The sequence below is a fragment of the Dreissena polymorpha genome, chromosome 5 (genome assembly GCF_020536995.1).
Source record: "Dreissena polymorpha isolate Duluth1 chromosome 5, UMN_Dpol_1.0, whole genome shotgun sequence".
Taxonomy (NCBI): domain Eukaryota; kingdom Metazoa; phylum Mollusca; class Bivalvia; order Myida; family Dreissenidae; genus Dreissena; species Dreissena polymorpha.
Genome location: NC_068359.1, coordinates 6,258,705 through 6,279,768, shown reverse-complemented (window position 1 = coordinate 6,279,768; position 21,064 = coordinate 6,258,705). Strand labels below are relative to the sequence as shown.

Sequence of the window (21,064 nt, the reverse complement as noted above, 5' to 3'; positions counted from 1 at the left end):
CATCAAATTATTATCGTTTCATTAATTCACGTATCATACGGACGTCGTTATAATCATCTACGCAGCAAGAAATAATATGACAATATGCTTTTCTGCAAACTTGCAGTCGAATCGGAAATGTGAGCATTGTGCAGACATTGGATTAGTATTGCGAGCCCTCTATGACCTTAATATCTGATATGAGTCTTCATGCATTTAAGGCTAAAGAAACTAACTAATGTAATTGATCCTACATTTAAACATTCAGTGGATATTATGTGGATTCAGTCATTTTGTTTCAAGTCCCTCTTATATTTACACCCGACAGGTACACTTCAAAAAGAACACAGGGGATGAAGCAGAAACGGATTTCATATTAGATGACCACGCGATCATGTTAATGCAACTGATGAAATAAACATCAAGGTATAATCCATTACGTCCAAGTATCCAGAATATCAGCTTACATGATTGTGGGTTACAGCTTGCTCAGTTCAGCGTACGTACACGCATTGCCACCAACAGGCAAGTGGCTAGTAATATACATCCAGTTTTTCGAAGAAAGCCTTATAAATAAATTAGTATTAAGCGATTTTAACTTCATTCGTCGGCATGACACATATGCGTTTTTATTTAACAATATATATTTTACATTATTAAAGTAATGTTTCTGTACTATAAATGACACTTTGAAGCCATGTATAGAAACTGTGCAAAAATGTCTATACAAATCAGCGGAAAGGATGTTAAGATATAATTTTGGTATTGGAAATCGACTTGCAGAAGAGACCGGTTGTGCACGGGCAATATGTTTAGACTCTTTATTAATAGACAGTGACCAAGAGTTATATATAAAAAATTAACAGCATCACAACGTATGCATACACAGTAAAAGCAACAGTATAGTTACACTCGCAATAATAACGCATCTTTTCTTTTCTGTTCCTTTTTCTGAAATAAATTGTTATTGTTATTTCTACTTTTTCAACCACTACCACAAACACCACCGCTACCACCACCATCACTACTATTACTAGTACCACCACCACTAAAACTAGTATTTCTACAACCACCACCACAACTATAACTACTAGTATCACCAAAACTACCATATCATCCACCATCATCACCACCACTACTATTATAATACTACTAATTTTACTTCTACTACACTCATTTTTACTAAAATATAAATACACTTACGATTACAAATAATTATAGTCTTAATCTTAATCATGCAACTAAAACATACTATAAATGATCATTATAATCATTAAAATCATCATCATCATCATAATAAAAACATTGAAATAATAATAATCACAAACGTTGTATAGCCATCTCTGTTAAACTCATAACACACTTAAGTATACAACGTACATGTTTACATAAGAAATGTCTTCCATATTGTCCATTTCTGTTTAACGCATAGTCTTATTCAGTTTCCGTACAGTTTTGAAATATCGCCTGGTTTCAACTCTGGAATATGGAATGGGACATCTGTCCACTTTCTATAAATGAATGTTTCTCTATTCGCCGTCCTTACAAACTTGAATTGTGCAAGTTTGAGAAGATAAAGCTCGGTTTGCTCTCTTTGTCCTACATGTCCCCACATTTTGGTACATTTAGGACAGTCCATGATTACCTTAATTTCAATCCCATCGAATTTCCTCGGGGTATCAGGCTTCCGTGTGACCTTGCTTCTAAAGTCCGCATCTACTACAAAGTAGTGGCAATCCAATTTTCGGAGATCCGACACAAAACATCCAAATTCATTACAATGCTTGCAACGAACTTCGAGGTCATCTTCTTCAGAGCAGCTTTTCTTTGCTTTTGAACATTCATCCTTAAGAAGAAATTTCTTTTTTTCATTTTCCTGAAACATCCTGATCTTGTACTGGATGTTCGATGCATTAAGATTCTGAATCTCAACCATTGCTTTGCGCATCAAATCCACTTTATACGCGTTTACCATTTCTTGTTCTAGTAGTTTATCATCGCCAACCATAACATGAGTGGCCCCTTTCTTTCTGCTTCTCCCTTTAAAATATGACATCCAAACATTTTTTTATATAGAGCATCATTGACATACAAATCCATTTTATGTTTATAAGCTTAAACTTGATTTCATTAATCGTATAAGATGTTTTGGATTTGTACATAACATTTTGAATCCAATAATGCGAAGTGGTTAGTGTGATTTTTAAATAGCAATGAAGCGCTTACATGTAGATATATAGCAATGTTTTTGCAAAACCAGCATTATAACTCTGCCTAAATCACATTTTGGTATAGCTCACCTATATTAACCTTGCCCTGACCTTAATGGATGAAGATAGCGAAGTTTCGTAACGAAAAATACATTATCATCAGTATTGAACGTGATTTTCAAGATTACATGATCAAGTATATTGTTCTGTTATCACTTATGTCATTCAAAACGTACACAATGAAAAATGCAAATCTAACAAACAACGCATGAATTTAATACCCGGGTTTAATATATGATAATGGAGTTTCCGAGTATCTGATAAATAATGTCGAGCGATTTCATTTCAAGTAAATGTTTCTTGTTGAAGTTAAAAGTTTTAAGTAACTCTAGCAAATGCGTTGCGTTAAAATTGAATAAAATCATGTACATAACATGATCACATTCATGCGCTTATTGGCACTCATATTCTAGTTCACCTTTCATCTGAATCTTTGTGATTTCATCCCCAGAGTAGTTGTAGTTGATGACGATGTTGCAATCCGGTACGTCAATGCCCTCTGTACCAACTGATGTACAGACCATCACCTTGTAGTGCCCGTCTCTGAATTTCTCTACGGTTTCAGTTTGCACGCTCTCGGTCATACCTACAAGCTTGATAATTAGTCTCTGGTAGATTTCAAGAACATTTTAAAAAGATATTTCGAAGCATTAAATGCACATGTAGTCAGCCAAAATATCAACCCATTAAATGTTTTGAATAATGGTTTAAGTAAAAATACCGAAAACGCAAGCCAAACATTGAAGACTTTGTAGAGTATTTATAAATATTATAAATATTATATGACTAGTTCTTCCCTTGCCGATTTTGGAAACAAGCCATTCTAACCTTCTTCGGCGCCTTTAGTCTGCTTTCCAAACAATGGTCTGGCGCGTAAACCGAAGTCCTGTAAATCCGCGTCGAGGAATGCAGCCAATGCCCGGCATGTAGCTCTCGCCTTTACAAACACAATGGCACGCGAATCGTCTCCTTTTTCTTTGAGCATATCCTGAAGCTGCTTACTGATTGTGTGCACATTTGGATTATGTGCTTCCTTGTCTGTGTTCAATTTCAAAAGTTGGGTCTGGACAGCTAATAGGACGAAATCGATTTCCACATTATTGTTTCTCAGAGTGTTTGTATACTATTTCATATAATGTATTAATAGAACAAGATTCATACTAAAAGCACAAATATACTTTTTGTAAATCGTTATCGCACCGGCAAAACTCAGTTGCACAAAATGTGCATGAAACGTATATTTTCAATGTGGTTCTTGTTCGTTTAAAAATAAATCTCAGTCAACAAGATGGCAACTTACCACGAAGACTATCAAATAATCGCTTTTCTGTTTCTGTATGCTTGTGTTTTCCCTTAAATTCGCCTTCGTGTTTTGAAGCAAGATATTTAACCACATCCAGAACTCGGAGCAGATTATTAACTTCTAAGGCAGAATTGTATACCTAATAATAAGATAAAACAATTCATATTACTTATATGTATTTTAAGCCATTTCAGTAGTAGTTTGTATCAAAGTTCATGATTTCATAAGTCAATTAGAAATAACAAAACCGTTAATGATCTTAGTTGCTTTTACCAATAGAAATATGTATGGACCGATTACATCAGTAAACTAGTTGGTTTGAAAAATCAATAAATTAACATTTGAGTATTGACTCAAGACAGGAATTCTTAGAGAATGCCTGATCAATACAATGTTAACCCACATTCAGGTACATGGCAGATGCGCTGATATCCCGTGCGATTTCTGCGTCACCGACTCGTTGCTGTGCTGCGTTCATCATGTCCACGGTCCAGTTGTTGTATGCCTGCGATTCGCGCTCATTTGGGCGCTTTTCTTCGAAGAGGTCAACCAGACTGCTTTGAAACATTATCATTTCTGAGTACAGAGCAAAAGAACACGATTAGTATTTGCTTGGAATACTCCACCTTGTCATAACATGTAAAGACTTGAATTGTGTTTCTTCCTCATACAAATAATCAAAAAAATAACAAGTAATTAGCCAGAATGTTAACGCAATATGTTAAGAAGGGCAGATAATTTAACCATATGTATGAAGGTTGTTTGCAGCAAAATTTCTAATGTTGTGTATGTTTCAGTTGTCATAATTCCTCTATTACATTACCAATTGTGGCCTCATAATTTCTAGCAAGATATGGTCAAAATATAATATATTATTTGCTTGTATTATTCAATAGCGAGTGCAGTCGCAGAATAAAAGCAATCACAATTGGTTAAATGGAAACCACAAATTACAAACTTTAAATAAATTAAAAACAACACCTGCCTTGCATTATTTCCTCGGTTTTTTCCATTGCCTTAAGCAAAACATGTTTGCATGGGTCAGGATTCTTCACAACCATCTTAATTGTCTCTGTCAAAAATGAATATAGCTGTGTATGCTTTACGTCACATCTACTTGACTTTTTTCAGCTACCCTTACCGGTACAATTAATCATCATGAACCATACAAATATTCACAAAAATACATTTTAACACAACACAAAAGGACTTGGTATAAAGAAAAATTAAACAATATAAATTAGTCAAACTCCAGCTGCTGGAGCAGTATTGAAGTCATATTATAAACAATTAGTTGGTCCTTTATTTAAGGCAAGTGACCGATTGCCCTAACAGTACAAAACAGCACAATACAAAACAGCATCAAAGCATATAAGAATAAAGCTTGGGTCACCGCCTTGGAACGGTCAATGCAAAGCATTGGGGATCTAAAACGGTTTTAGAGCGCTCAACCTCACACTTGGCCCAGCAATATTCATGATACATTTAAGTGTAGATAAAATTTAACCTCATAGCATTGTAACTCAAATTAAACAATAATAAAAGGGAATTAAAAAGCATTCAATTTAATTACCATATAATTTATCAATGGTAGGAAAGATACCAGATCAACAGAGTTAGAACTTTTTGAGGAAAGATGAAATGAAACTACGAACAAGTGTCAAGTACATTCCTTCTTTATAGTAAAAGATTTAAGAATATAGCGTCATGAAATTAATATATCAGATCATCATCGCGCAAATACATGAAGAAGCAGCAATAATGGGTGTAAAAGATCCATATTACATAGCTTGGTAGTTTATTTGATTGCTAAAAAAATAAATCAAACAAGAAACGCCAGTCAGAGAGAAAATATAATTAAAATTGAACGCTTTAAACTCAATGACCTATGCATGTAGATTCAAACAGTTAAAGTATGTGGTATGAAGAAATATAAAAGCGATGACGTCACAAACATCAATGTAGCTAGGACCAGAGAAAGAGTAACGTCCAATTATGGGGTCATCTACACGTGACAAAAATAAAATGTCAAGTACTTTACAAATTAAATTGCGTATTCTTTTAAATAATTTATATAGTTCAAATAATGGCACAACTGCACATAAAGAACAGCTCATTAAATGGTACATCTTAATAGTATGAAAGTTACATAACTGTTAACACGTAATATTAAATACTATAAACAGCTCAATTACTGATATATCTCAACATAATAAAAAGTTCGAATACCGATACTACTACAAATCATTGAGAGTTCAATCATTGGTACATCTAAAACTTAAAAATTTCAACATGATACAGTTTCTATAAAGAAAACAACTAAAAATTAACGAACCTTCTTTGGGCGTGTTTACAAACTTCTCGTAATTATTTCGATTTTTCACAACTGTGGATAGTGGTGGTGTAACGTCCAGACAAGCACAAATCCGTAAAATATGCTCAACTGCTTCTTCTTTCGACCTTGCCCTTCCAACCCCAATAGAGGCCGTTAAACCCACAATCTGAAAAACACAGTGTCCAATGCGTATATATGATCCAACTCTAACCGAGATTTTAACATAAATAAACACATTAGTTATCTTTTTGATATAATGGTTATATCTGTAAATTTAACATAAACATTTCGCAACTTCTTTGTAAACAAACATAATCAAGATGTTTTTTGACAGCATGGAATCTCAGCAACAATGTATTGCTAAACAGATTAAATCCACATGATCAACAGATGAAAACAGCCAGAATTATAAGAAATCGTAATTTAAATCGGAGTCAGTACTTTTTTCCGTGATATTACCTGTGGCAGTTTTACGTTCGATTTACTCTTCTCCTGTAAATACCTTCTTGCAAGCCTCGCGTAAGGGGCATCTCCCTTGGTGTGATGGCATTCGTCGAAGACAAGAAGAGAAAATTTTGAGAGACTGGATATGTTTCCACTCTCAAGACTATTCAGTAAAATTTGTGGAGTGAAACATAGTATATCATTGTCGGGAATAAAGGCGTCCAGTATTCTAGATTCGTCACCCTCTCCTGTTATAAGCTTTGTCTATAAAAAACGACATAAAACATTACAGACAACAGGTCAAATAGCATGTTATAAATTATGTTTCTAAAGGTACTCGAACAAAAAAAAAAGAAGTTTCGTAATGCTTACGCGGTATTGCGGCAAGACTTTTTTCAATCGATTCGACTGCTGCTTTATCAACACTGCTTGATTTGCCATGAAGACAGCCTTACGACTCCCTGAAGAAAACATTACACTGGAAAAATGCTTCAAAAATGCTATGCAAAATAGGCAATAAAACATGTTCAGATATGTAACTGAGTAAAACACCCCTACAAAAACCTCATAAAACAATGTGTTCATTGAAAATACATTTTAATTTGAACGAATATTTTCAAAACCTTAAAATGGGTGCATGTATTTAAAATTCATAATATATTGTCATGCACTGGTTCATCGTATGTGTTTCATGCATATGAATATTTAACATTATCCTGACGATCCCAATATTTCAAAATGTTAATCAAAAACTATAAATATTTAAGCATTGGTACTGGTATACAGTAAAGCCGCGTAAAATATATAAACACATTAACAGATTGCTAAGGCGTCATTCAACATAGAATATTTTTCATCGTGTAAACGTGTCATTTCCGAGATACATTACCCGGTACGGCCTTTGACAGATGCTTGTCGATGATATGCAGCGCGACCCAGGTCTTTCCCGTTCCAGTCTCGGCGCAGATTATCGTGTTATGTCCGCGAACAGCTTTTTCAGCTAACTCCTCTTGGTAGTCTTCAAGCTTGTATGTTCTTTGGATTGGGTCGTTCAGGTCGCGATTCCTCTTTAAGTCTGATAAATATGAAATGTCACAAGACATATGAATTAGGAGTCAAATTTTATTGTTCTTGTAAATGAATTTCCCTCTTACGTATTATACATTCAAATATGTTGTCATAAGACAGCGTTGAAGTGAGGAATGGGAAAACACATGTTAATACACCACGGAAGTTATGCCAACACTTGTATTATAATCAGTATGTTTATCTACACTCCGCACCAACATACTTACTATCGTCTACATCTTCCTCAACGTCACTCCCACCAAAGTCCGAGTTCCTTTCATTCATTTCATCATAGTCGTCGGCAAGATTCTCATCTACACGCAGGAAAAATGCGTGACATATGTGTAAATATCTTCATGCTGGACATATTACAATCATACACAATTACAATTCTCTAATTGTATCAACAAAACATGCTTCAAATCAGGCTGTTTCATATAACGTCATTCATTCCATACTTAACAATCATATCGGAATATATACAACAAGAAACCGTCGGAGACGGTTGATGCTTCAAAGGTTTTTTTTGTCACAATATTGCACTATAAATTCAGATAAAAGGAAACGTCTTGCGAGCACAGTAGTTGGGGGACAATAATATTTTTATAGAACATGTCAAAGGGCCATAACTTTGTGAAAAATCATTCGACCAGAACCCGCTGATAATATGCACATCTCCTCTTGGTAATGAAGCTTCCCATAAAGTTTCATTTAATTCCGGTCATTAGTTGCTGAGAAATAGCGCGGACAAAAATTGTGCACGGACGGACGGGCAGACACACACACGGACAGACGAAGCGGCGACTATATGCTCCCCCCAAAATATATTTTGGGGGAGCATAAAAATAAAGCGTTGCTTAAACAATCGAGTATATTATATGATTAGGTCCATAATGAAAATGGAAGAAGACAACAGATACACAAGGGGGCTGAATGTGTCTGGGTCGCTGACCTGAGTTTAAGAAGCTATACAAATTCGTAAGAATGTTAGCAGACGAAGACTTTACACGCTCTTATCAAATGCACATTTGTGTAAAATAATTTTGACATTCATCTAGTGGGTGCAGAGTTTTAAACTTCCCAGTATAGTAATATCAGAAAAACAAATTGAACCATTTCGTGGCGGCCAATGGATTATTTTGTTTAACTGGTGTACGAACATATTGAAAGAATATCATCAAATGAACTTGTGTGTCATTTTCCTTTGAAATCCAGCCCGTTGTTATTGACAAACAATTGATAGTTATAAGTATAACCGAGTCAGACAAATCTACACGCTCCTTGAAGACATAGAGTTGATTAATGATCAAAGTATTTTAAACAAATAATACAAATGCACAATGTGTGTGCAATTACTTAACATTAAAACTGGTAGTTTAGAATTATACGTTTATAGTGTATTTTATATTAATTTTCGCGACAGTTAAGCGAGAATATAAATGATTACTACAGTCTAGCTATTTGCGTCAATACCTCTGTCGAACGTTTTGCCATTGTCGGGTTTGATGTTAAGCTCTTTCAAGTTGAATTCAGTTCGATCTGCATTGCAGTTGATGCTAGTGATAGGAACGTGTTCGGCTTGCTTAGCTGTTAGATCATTCATGCTGTTCATTGAATTCGTTTGTTCAGATGTCGAAGGCTGGCAATTAAGATCACTGCTGGGCTCAACTTCCATTTTTTCTGCAAAATCACAACGTATGCGTATACATGCTGAATGTTTTACTAAATAAAGTTGTTTATGTTTAGCGTAATTGTTTTTAACTTTGCTTGCGTTCTCCTTCACTCTGAAAAATTTAACTTTTCGATAGTATCTCAATAAGTTATGCATTCGATGCAGTGATTAAGCAGCATATCTTAGGGATTGTTTAATATAAAAAGACATTTTTAAAAGCTAAAGACTATATGTAGAGTATATTAATTTTTTTTTAAACCTTCCATATTGAGTTCCAACGCATCATCTGTTTCGTATTCCTCTCCTGAAAAGGAGTTACAAACTAGTATATATTCAAATACAAATATTCTTTATACCTTCGCTCTTAACAAAATATTTACCCCGATGACAATACTCGTTGTACAATACACTAAGAGACTTTTGTAACGCAACACTTCAACCTTGAATACCTCAGTTATGCTTTAAGATTCAAAATTGTACATTTGATTATTTGGTCGTCACAGATGAAAATCTGTACGCATAATTCAGATATTCAAGATTGAAGAGTTGCGTTTCCCTATGTGCAATTAACGTTTAAATCAAGTGAATACAGTGTTTAAAAATCTTAAATATTATACTATAAGTTCCACTGGTTTATCTAACAGAAATTAACAATCTAATTCAATAAGAACAACGTGTGTTGATTGTTTAAATACCTAATGCTTTACAGCACAGATAGTCGGGTTCCAGAAGACGAGCAATATCTTCATATCCCGTCTCACACAAACTATTGATGAACGCATTCCACCACTTGTGTGGCTTCATGTACATTTGTATACGCTGTAGTAATACCCTTATTCCTTCTGCCTTTGACTTGTTGTGTGTAACATTTGTTATCCTGTCTGCATCTTCTTGTTTTATGACTTGCCGTTGGAGTAATGAAGCAATTAACTCAATTGGATCGACTTTGTTCTCCAGGTGCGGTCCGAAAAAGAGCAAAAGATGCTTTCCTCGTTCTCTTTCTTCCGCAATTTCAACTTCATCCGCCACAAGTCGAGACACTACGAATTCGTAGCCTACAAAAAACAGTTTACTAACATTCACTCAAAAGGTTAGTTTCAATTAAGATCAACGGAATACGGCTATATTTAGGTGACACAAATATTGCACTCTCAATGATGAAACGCTGATATATAACATTTCATACCATTAATCTAGCTTACCTGCATCTTCAATAGCACTGACGAATGTATGCCATTTCCTTTGTTGATTTTTTGTGTAGATAATTTGAAGCATTATTTTTGCTGCGTATAATGACGATTTTTGTTCATACATGTCCAACAGTCTCGAAACGTCTTCTGTAAAAAATATTCCCAATATTCTTATATTCTAGCTGATGAAAATGTTATAAATGCAAATAAAAAAGATCATTAAACGATTTTCAAACTGAACTATATAAGTTAAATATATATCGAGATTATAAAAATACGTAGCATATAGAAAACTCACAAATACATGCAACGCCCTTCCTGTTTTATATACAGACGATGTTTTATGAAGTACTTTAGCCACAGTTTATATTTACCTTGTTGCAAAAGACCATACTGTCCAAATTTTGTAACTATATCCGAATTCTTAAAACAGTTTTCTATATCGGACCTCCACATCGTCATTCTGAACTCTAAAGTAGCCTCGTCCAAATGTTCGTAGGAAGCCATTTTGCAATATGAGCTTCTCCTTTGATATTTAAAACTGAAGAAAGCAATTTAACATATGATTTAAACATTTTATATCATGATATGTTTATGTTTTTAATATAGCGTGAATAACAATAGCGTGATTTCAAAAGGAATCGATGTAGTTATGCACGTTTAAAGCGAGATTATACGATTTTGTCAAATATTTATTAATTTATATAAAATGTGTAAAGACCTTATGAAACATATATTTCAATATAAAATAAAATAAAAGTAAAGAAGAACATGTGTCAAAAAATGCGAAATAAGCCAGATATTATTTATTGTGAAATCAAAAATGTCTGTACAGTCGAATTTGCCAGCATGTAAATAATGCATGTACGATGTGAATCTAAATTTAGTTTAACTGTTCATTTTAAATTCCTGCAACGATATCTATTTAAACGACACACAAACACTAACTAAAAAGACGAATGCTTCGGTTATTGTAGGAAAACATGTACGAAATATCTTCGTCACAATCGGCTCGGGCGCTAATTTGTCTTTGCTGCATTTTATGAAATTCGTCTTAAATGTATCATTTTGCTTGTCTATTTTGTGTTATTGTAACATATTTTATCAATATATTACAATTTAACACATATAAAAATCGTATAATCTCGCTTTAAAATTTGAAACTACGGGATTTTCAAGAAAAAATTATTATTAGAAACACGGTTTGTTATACCCGTTCTATCTATAGAGGCCCGGCTTTACTAACTGATACATGATGACGTTTCATTTAAAGCGAGATAATACGATTTTGTAAGCTAAACAATTACAAATTTGACAAAGCGGCGTGCAAGTTTTGATCTCCGCGATATTATTTGAACGACGATTATAGAGAATAAAATAAACATGTTTTTCAAATGGCCGTCCAAATATTGAACCTACCGTCGTGTTATTTTTGAAGAACATATTTTATTAATTATCTTGCTATATAAATCTATCCACAATATGCGCCCGTAAGTGTGGCAAGTTTTAACCAGTGGGTAAGGATTCGATGAAACACAATCGTGAGTCATTAAGCATTCGACATCTGGACGTTGTAGTTTCACTCATATATGTATGCCGTATCACCCGTATTAACTTAGCCTTATTAACGATTTTGGCCCATGCGCACTTGATATAATATCATATACTCAAACAATGGCATAACATAATCTAAACGATATGCTTTTTGACAGAAAATGTCAAAGAATATCGATGTTAGAGATGTTTAATTTAGTTACTATGTTATTGCACCTGACCCTACTGATGTGAATTGTCTGGAAGCTTAATATTATTTCCTGGGATATGATTGGCTGATCTAATTAGGTCAAGCACGAGTGTGTACATTAGAAATTTATTTACAACAAATATAATGTGCTGTATTAAATAACCGTATTTGTTTATTCTTTCCGGTGGTTTAAAGACAAATATCAGTAAATTATCAGTGAATTAAAACTGATTAATCACTGTTATAAACGGTGAAAATTAACAGTGAACAGAATCGATCCATTGTTTTACCGGATCTTTTTGAATATGTTAGGTTTCCCCACTGTGACGCCCATTTTACCAATGTTGACTTCTCCGCATTGAATGTTTATAACAACATATTAATTAACTATGAATGACATAGTTGGGCGCCCAACAAGAAATTAGATTGCCTGGTATGTCAAACATACATTAACAAGAGATTGCCAAGCAATATGGTCCCCTACCGGTGAAACTCCACCATTGTCAGTATTTCTTTATATATTTGTTGCCATAGCAACCAGAATTCCAGACGTAGGAACAAAATGAAATGACGTGCATAATCTTTATATTGCCATCTATCCATGTTTCAAGTTTCATGAACAAATATGAAGAACTTTTACAGTTATCACAGGATCCAGAAAAGTGTGACGGACTGACAGACAGACTGACAGACAGACAGACAGAGCGCAAACCATAAGTCCCCTCCGGGTTTACCGGTAGGGGACAATAATCATTTGATAGCATAAAATAAAATAAAAATATATGATCACTCGTGAATTAAAATCGATATTCTACCAAATCCAACAAATATCATCTATAGGTATCATAGTGTTTACGGTTATTTCAATAAGACAACCAATCATAAATGGTGTGGCAAACAAGTTTTGTGTATATCTCTATAGTCTGCACATAAGATAATTTTATACAAACAGTTACATGCACTAGTTCAGATTGTTTGTCAATACATTTGAAAAAGAAACGATCATTATATTGTGCGTTGAAGACATGAAAGCAAATTTGATGCTCGAATTTATACTGTCATTAATTTTAAACACGTGTGAATGGTTCAAATGTCCATAAAGGAAATTATTAGCACAATTTAAGTCACGCAAATGAAAAGACGACGGGAATGAAACAAGTGTTTTTTACCAAAGATACATTTTCTAAAAGATAATTTAAAAAACCCTAAATCTTATGAAGTTTATAAAAAAAGTTACATGTAAATTGTTTGTCTTGTAGCTCATTTGGGTATTGTTATAATGACCATGCAACACACGGGTGTGCTTAAAAATAATTTAAATCAAAAAGACAGTGCTTAACACAACCTCAAATAAACAGTAACAGCATTTTGGATAGTTTGAAAGTATCCACAAGAGAAATGTTATCACTTTTGAATGGGCGCAAATAATGGTTATCCAAGAAATTATTAGTATATTTTTTGGGGAAAAACGTCCATTATAGTTATAAATATTATTATAAATAAGTGTGAGCAACCTCATATCAAAAAGATTAACCCAAGCGAGTTTTAATATTGCACGACGAAAATTGAAGGACAATTTATTTGGAAACAATTTTGTCTATCGACAGACAGACGGACAGACACGCAATAGAACATACGTTCATGGTGTTTCAACTATGTCAGCGTTACGGCGTATCAGATAATATCGCATAGCGCAGGAAAATAGCTATGATACCATACGTAGGGTTGTATGGATAGTTATAAGTGTCAACAATATACTTTACACGAACTTATACACATCAACGCATTTAATAATTCATTATAGTAAATAATAAGGTTTATATCTTGTTGCAGTTTCGGCACAGTATGTAAAATGAAGATACTACGAGATTGGTGTATAGTAGTGTCTTATAAGTATATAATGTATATCTAATATGTAGCCACTACATTATTGTAATCAACAAGACGTCGTTTAAGGCCAATCTCGTGCTACTTTAGTGGGTGACTATATGTTCAAGACAATATTGCATAAACGCTTTATAAAAACAAATTCATTAGTGTCGACCAAAGCCATTGTATGAGTGAATGCCCGGGGGGGGGGGTGGTGTAACTTCCCAAATTTTAGGGTAGGGGTGTCCCACTGGGACTTCCGAAATGTGACCCATTTTTATACCGGAACTCTGATGAAGTAGACCCATTTTGATACAAGATTTTTGAAATTGCAGACCCATTTGTATACGATACCATTGAGAAAGTGGAACCATTTCAATACAAGAATTTTGATAAACTGGACCTATTTCAATACTAGAATTTGATCAAGTGGACACATTTCATTCTATAATTTTAATCTCTATCATATAAATACAGTATACTTATTGAATTAGCTATTATATCCCGTATTATATGTTCATTTGTAAGTTTTTGATACCCATTTATATACAAGAATGAAATTTATCATACCCATTTTGATACTGATACTTTCAAATCTATATGCATTTATATACAAGCAAATTTCTGATTTCATAACCCATATCTATACTTAGATGCTCAAAACCATACCCATATCTATAATTCTAGTCGAAAAAACACACCCCATATTTTCGGCAAACCCCTATGTACCCGTATATAGGAAGTTACTCCCCCCCCTCCCCCCCCCCGGGAGTGAATGCCACGAAGAAGATCTTAAAAAGCTTTAATAATTGTAATTATCGTCTTTGAAATTGATTTCGGCCATTAAGCAAGATTCTATCCCTGAAATAACTAATGCATATTTGTGTACATGTGTACCTTAATTAATATCAATAATTTATTATTTTCTAAAATTGTTAACATAATAGCATTGGTAACTGGTAAGGGTTTCTAAACAGTATGTGTTTAAACAAGGAAGATCAATACTTATGCAAAATAGTACTTACAATAGTAACAAAATTTCTTTATCTCCGATCTGTGTGTGAAGAAATTATTTTTAATGAAACTTTTTAAATATTCCAACTTTCGTCGTATTTTTTGAAAACTACTTTCGTTATCCATACGACTTACACACTATTGATTTATCTATAACAAAATATTACATTAAATTTTCCAATATCAACTTCTTTTCTTAATACGTTTTCCAAAAACAGTTTGATATGTTTGTTCGTTCTCGATATTTAGTTTAAATAATCGTCGAGTCGTGATTCTGTGTAGGTAATAACGTTAAAGATATGCATGTTTATGATAAATACTTGTTAATGAGAGCATATTTTTAGCATTTTTAGAAAATAACTTTCGTTTTCTAAAAATACATATTTATTTCCCGACTATAGATTGGAAACGAAACAATGCTCGGCTTATATATGTATGGATAACACATAACTAGCATTTTTAGAAAACTTCTATCGTTCGGAAGTTCTCAAAATACAATTCAATTCGTATGTAAGCTCTGCGGGCGATAGGGTGTATGGAAGGCCGGTATACCATGCTTTCGCTTTATAGCGAATTCCGCATGCGACTTTTTAATTGCAAAATGTTTATTAATTGTGAGAGCATAAAATATAATTAAAACAGCTGACATATATAATCCGGACATTTGTTAAAGATAAAATTTAATGTCTGTTGTGTAAAGCAATTTCCAGTTGACCTTCGGCAACAGGAATTTCTCAAAATATTTAGCAAGTAACATTATTATATGATGGTTATCAAGCATGAAAAATTATTTCACTTATAAGCTTATATTAATCTATTGACTTTTGACATTCAGCAGTTCAACTATAGAAGCAAAAGAAACCATTAAAAACTCGTACGAAGGTTTGGATGATTGCAAATCTTCTTACAGTAGAAGATGTTACAAAATTGTTTTAAGTAATAGTCAATTAATTTTACTGAAGCATCGGTGAAAACGGTAAGCAAAGTTGATTATTTTACTTTACTTTATTTATTTTCTGTAAATAACTTCAACTCGAATATCTAACACACTCACTGTCTTCAAAAAAGGATTTATTCGATAAATTAACACATTCAATTTAAGTAACGTTGCCAAATGTGTAACACATCGAATCTGTTTGACAAAGCTTATTATACTTTAAGTTTTGATCGGTATCACTAGAGGCTGACGATGTCAAAGCGTAGTCCGTTTCGCTACGACGTCGGGTATATGTTTTACTACGAAAACATTGTTTAAATACACATGACATCGAGAACGGATTAGTCGAAAATTGTGTTTAAACAGGTAAGATTATGCTTTTCAAATAACAAAACGCTGAATTTAAGCACAATGACATTTCATAGGTCTGTTACATCCAAGATGTCTCTGGTTTATGCGGTTAAACACATACCGCTGATTTATCAAACCGAAGTCAAGTTTCACTTTAAAAAAATGCAATTAAGGTTTACAACTGTGTTAAATTGACACAATTTTACAATTTCCATATTGATCTATGTATCGTTAAGCCACTGGTGTGTTCAGAAATGTGTAAAGTGACCCAGTTATCAGAAATAAAGGCTAAATAATATTACTAGGCATGATTATGTCTCTGACAGTATACGTATATGCCTCGCTACGACAACGCTTTAGCGTGTATGCGTTTCTCACAGAAGACGTTTTGGTTATCTCTCAAAGGCAAAATAAAGAAAAGTTTTTTTTTTAATACAGAGTCGTGGAGTGGCTGGATGTTTCCTTTGAGGAAGAGGCAGTAACAACGGCACAACATGATCCGAAGCGCACAGTCGACATGGTAATGCACATTATTATGATATAATTAAATTCACGACTAGGCCAAAGGAAACGATAAAAATCGAAAATCCATATAAAAGATGACAGTTGAGAGTCGAGAACCTAATGTCGTCGGTCTTAATAAAAATGACGCATCTTCACATTGTGACAATCCCTTATACGTTCAGTTTGATAGAGACCGACGATAGGTTTTCAGCATACGGTACTCTTTATCAAATAACATTCGATTCTCGTTATCCCCAACTCGCTTATCTCGAAACTCTGCTTATGTCAAAGTAAATCCCATGTCCCAACTTCGATCATTATTTATCTCATACGGATTTTGATTTTTACATTGTATATATCAAAGTGATTTTCTTGAAAATCGGTTATCGTCAACTTATTTTGAGATGAATGCCATGTTCGTATACATGATTTTACCTGTAAAATCCACACCTGTAACAGCCGTAAGGTGTGGAAAGCCATTGCCTAATCAATATATTGTTTTCAAGGTGTGGCAGTGGGTTTCTGTCACAGGTTATTGTTTACTGCGTACATGACGGCCGGTAAATTTACCTCGTGTTACAATGCGGTTAAGGCCCAGTCTCACTATGATGCCGGCGGAGCCCCAGTGCGTGATCAGGCATCTACCGGGATGAACCGGAGCCCTACCGGGATGAACCGGTGCTCCACCGGAATGAACCGTGGACGACCGGGGACAGCCGGTGCTCCACCGGGAAAGTATTAAAATGTTTAATACCTCCGGGATGAACCGGGTAGGACCGGCAACGACCGGCGTGGCATTGGGAACAACCGTGACTGCACAGGGAACAACCGGGACGGCACCTAAGCTCCACCGGGGCCCAAACACGACCCCGGAAGAGCTACGGCAACGCCCCGGTGGAGCCCCCATAAGTAAACCGGTGCTCTGACGGTGCCGTCCCGGTTGTTCCCTGTGCAGTCCCAGTTGTTTCCAATGCCAAGCCGGTCATTGCCGGTCCTTCCCGGTAACTCCTGGTTCATCCCGGAGGTATTTAACATTTGAATACTTTCCATGTGGAGCCTCGGTTGTCCCCGGTTAAACCGGGGCGTTTCCGCAGCTCTGCCGGGGTCTGATGCCGGTATAGCCCCGGTGAGTGCCGGCGTAGTGACGGTATACCGGGACTCTGTCGGCTTTCACCGGGTTTAACCTTTTCGTTTGAATGTTCATGCGCACAGTGAAGCACGGCATCTTTTGCACTGGGAACTGGCAGTCTGCCGTTATTGCAAACTGCATGTGATATGTCCTGAAATGGATACAGAAACTTCGTTGAGTAACATATACATTATATTTGTACTTCGTTGCGCAACCAATACATACTCTGTGCGAAACCTATACATAAAGCGACTTGTAATTTCCTTCGAAACAAAGCATTTGAATAATTAAAATATATGTTCTTAACTTGTTTTGTACTTTAAAATGTGTTATGTACACTGAATCAAAGTAACATGTAGTTTTATTTAATTTAAGTTACCGTAATTGGCTATTTTAACAGAATAACCACCTTATGCATTGCTTCAAATAAAAATAGTTCGATTGTAACTCAAAATAAACTTAAAGGTTGCAACTACGCGCATTTGTTATTAGTTTGTTATTAAAAATAAGTACCTACCATTACTGGATGTTCCGTTCTCTAATCCATGAACACCAGAAAAGATGAAACTCGCCTGATTAAGTAGTGTATTTACACAATGTTTTCGTAGTAAAACATATACCCGACGTCGAAGCGAAACGGACTACGCTTTGACCTCGTCAGCCCCCAGTGAGTATGTGTAAAGTGTTTTACACCTTTTATAAAATGTTAAACAGTGGCGCACAAAAAGCCAAATTAAAGCCGAAGAAGTCCAGGGAAGTGGCATCTCTGGTGATTTTCGGAGGTCACTTAAATTATGTCTTAACATGCTATTTCCACGAACATTTTTGTTATAATTTTAAGTACTTGTTTTGAAACAGCATTTGTTGTATCATGCGTGTAATCTGTGCTGTTGGCGCTTATTTCTGACATTATACATAAAACTAAAATAATCCAGAATTAACGATTGAAACAGCTGTACTTCAATTAAAGTAACACATAGTGTTTTAAACTTAAAAACCGTTTTATTGTATCCATTGTATTGTTGTATAATGTTGAATCGAACGGACGGTGGCAAGAAAAACCGAACCCCTACTGCATTGTTAACTAAAACCAACTTCGTATCGAATTTATCACTTCGGAGCTTACAAAATGACTGCAGACTTCGATTTCATCAACTTCTCAATAATGCCGGGAAAATAATCCTGTACATGAATATATGTATTCTTCACAATTAAGACGCCAAAATTGCAACATGAAAACTAACGAATACACAGGCCCCAGAATAATAATTATTATAAAACGATTTATCTCATTATCCATAAATAATTTCCTTATTATATAAAGCGAATTTACACCGTCAATATGTTTTTTTTCTCAAATTATACTGGGCCTTTCTAATTACATATACTATATTATATAAAGAATATGGTTATACCTCGTCGACCCAAAGTTTGGTTCTTGCTGCGACTCGTGACGCGGTAGCAATCTCATGCACACATTAAGTCTTTGGAAAAAGTTTTCATCCAATGACTGAGCGATATTCAGCATCAATTACATTTTTTAACTATGCTTCTCTTTGATTTTACTTCGAAGAACGTTGAGGCGAGCGAAGAAGATGTTTCTTGTGTAACGTAACAGCATATGCATATTGTTTATTCATATAACATAAATATTAATTTAATTTGAATATTATTATTATTTGTTAACTTATAAATAATATTAGAATAAATATAATATAGAAATTTATTTAAGATCTCTCGCAAGTAAGGATCAAACATACCTTTACATTCATTGTTAAAGTAGGCTAAATCAACAATTTGAAAGGCCAAAGATAAGATACTCTAACGTATGTATCTGTTACTCAGCGACGTGTATTTAACAAGGCATCCCAGTTAATAAAATGGTCAAAAGTACTGCAACGGGAATCCTAATCTTATGAAATTATCTCTCACATTCATTGAAGATACGATGAAGACGATTACAATAACACCTTATTATCACCACAAGTAGAATAATCAGATGTCTGAAAGGATTACTCGATAAATGGGTAAACACATGAAAAATGTGGTTACTCCATTCCCGGGGAGTGTCATTTTGAAACAGTACTTTAGCGGTCAGCCAATCGGCAAGTTACAAGTAGTAAGGGAACTCTTTGACCAAACCAAGTAGAAATCAACGAGTAGTCAGTAGAACGCTTTGATCAATCACATATATTATAAGGAATAGTGTTATTTTATGTTGATGTGTATTTCAGTATAAAACGAGATGTTTATGTAGAAAGGACATTCCGCGGTTAGATTTGATAGAAGGGCATTGTTTCTTGCTTTCGCGGGCGGGGCCCGTTGCGGTCTTCGCATGCATCTTGTATTTGACAAACATTATGAAAACGTTGTGTTGTGTTAATAAGCAGAAATAAAACGTAAAGAAATCAGAATTGGACTCTGTTTACGTTTATTGTGTCACGACGAACTATGCGACACATGTTAAATGTCGAATTGTGTCTTAATTTCTCAGTTTAACTGTGCAGCATTTAGAATATTCTTGTATATGATACTTTTCTTCTAATCGTTTGTTTCTTATTTAAAGGGGCCTTTCACGTTTTGGAAAATTGACAAAATTGAAATAAGGCGTTTCATATTCGCAAATTTTCGTTTTAGTTATGATATGTGTGAGGAAACCGTTTTACTGAACATTTACCATGCTCTAAAATAGCCTTTATATTCATCTTTTGACGATTAAAAAACCTGAAAATTATAAGCGTTGCAACGCGAAACGATTGAATAATTTTGAGAGTTCTGTTGTTGTCGTTATAGTTTGTGAAACTACGAGGATCGCTTATATGAAGTATTAAATACATCTTTCATCGTAAATAGAAGGATGTCCGAGTGGTCTAATGCGCAGACTTTTTACTCCAGAACTCCAGGGGTCAGTGGTTCGAGTCCTGCTGAGGGTTACCTTTTTTATTTTTGTATTGTTTATTCTTCATGTTTTACTTGGGCTTTTTAGATCTAATGTTTATATTTATCGATATAAAGCATTTAATGACAAACTTCAAAACATGCCATAATCTGTGAACATTCCCCTTTAATAAAAGTGTCATGTAATTCAAGTCATTATTGGCGTCGCACTGAAGTGCGGCGACTAGTATGTAATACGTTTTTTTCGCTTATGGGAGGAGAAGTTATTTTACGGATCAATGTATATATTTTTGTTGTCAGAATATCTTGCATAGTGGTGATTGTTTGTGTAAATTAGTGTAAATTAGTACTGCATTT

General features: G+C 34.5%; 1 protein-coding gene across 2 annotated transcripts; it reads right to left on the bottom strand.

Moving 5' to 3' along the window:
- Window positions 1-786: 786 nt before the first annotated feature.
- Window positions 787-15,180, bottom strand: LOC127881974 (antiviral innate immune response receptor RIG-I-like). 2 transcript variants are annotated; one of them, XM_052430257.1, is made up of 17 exons: window positions 14,900-15,180; window positions 10,636-10,802; window positions 10,274-10,408; window positions 9,767-10,126; window positions 9,331-9,375; window positions 8,891-9,079; window positions 7,627-7,713; window positions 7,221-7,406; window positions 6,704-6,792; window positions 6,347-6,595; window positions 5,888-6,053; window positions 4,538-4,624; window positions 3,956-4,128; window positions 3,550-3,691; window positions 3,078-3,320; window positions 2,668-2,835; window positions 787-2,019 (listed from the first exon to the last, which is right to left on the bottom strand). In XM_052430257.1, exons 2-17 carry the CDS (start codon window positions 10,766-10,768, stop codon window positions 1,418-1,420), a joined length of 3,054 nt encoding a protein of 1,017 aa, XP_052286217.1. In that variant the 5' UTR covers window positions 10,769-10,802; window positions 14,900-15,180; the 3' UTR covers window positions 787-1,417. The 2 variants fall into 2 exon arrangements, with proteins under 2 accessions (XP_052286217.1, XP_052286216.1); XM_052430256.1 differs by having other exon boundaries at window positions 8,873-9,079; window positions 14,900-15,179.
- Window positions 15,181-21,064: the final 5,884 nt, after the last annotated feature.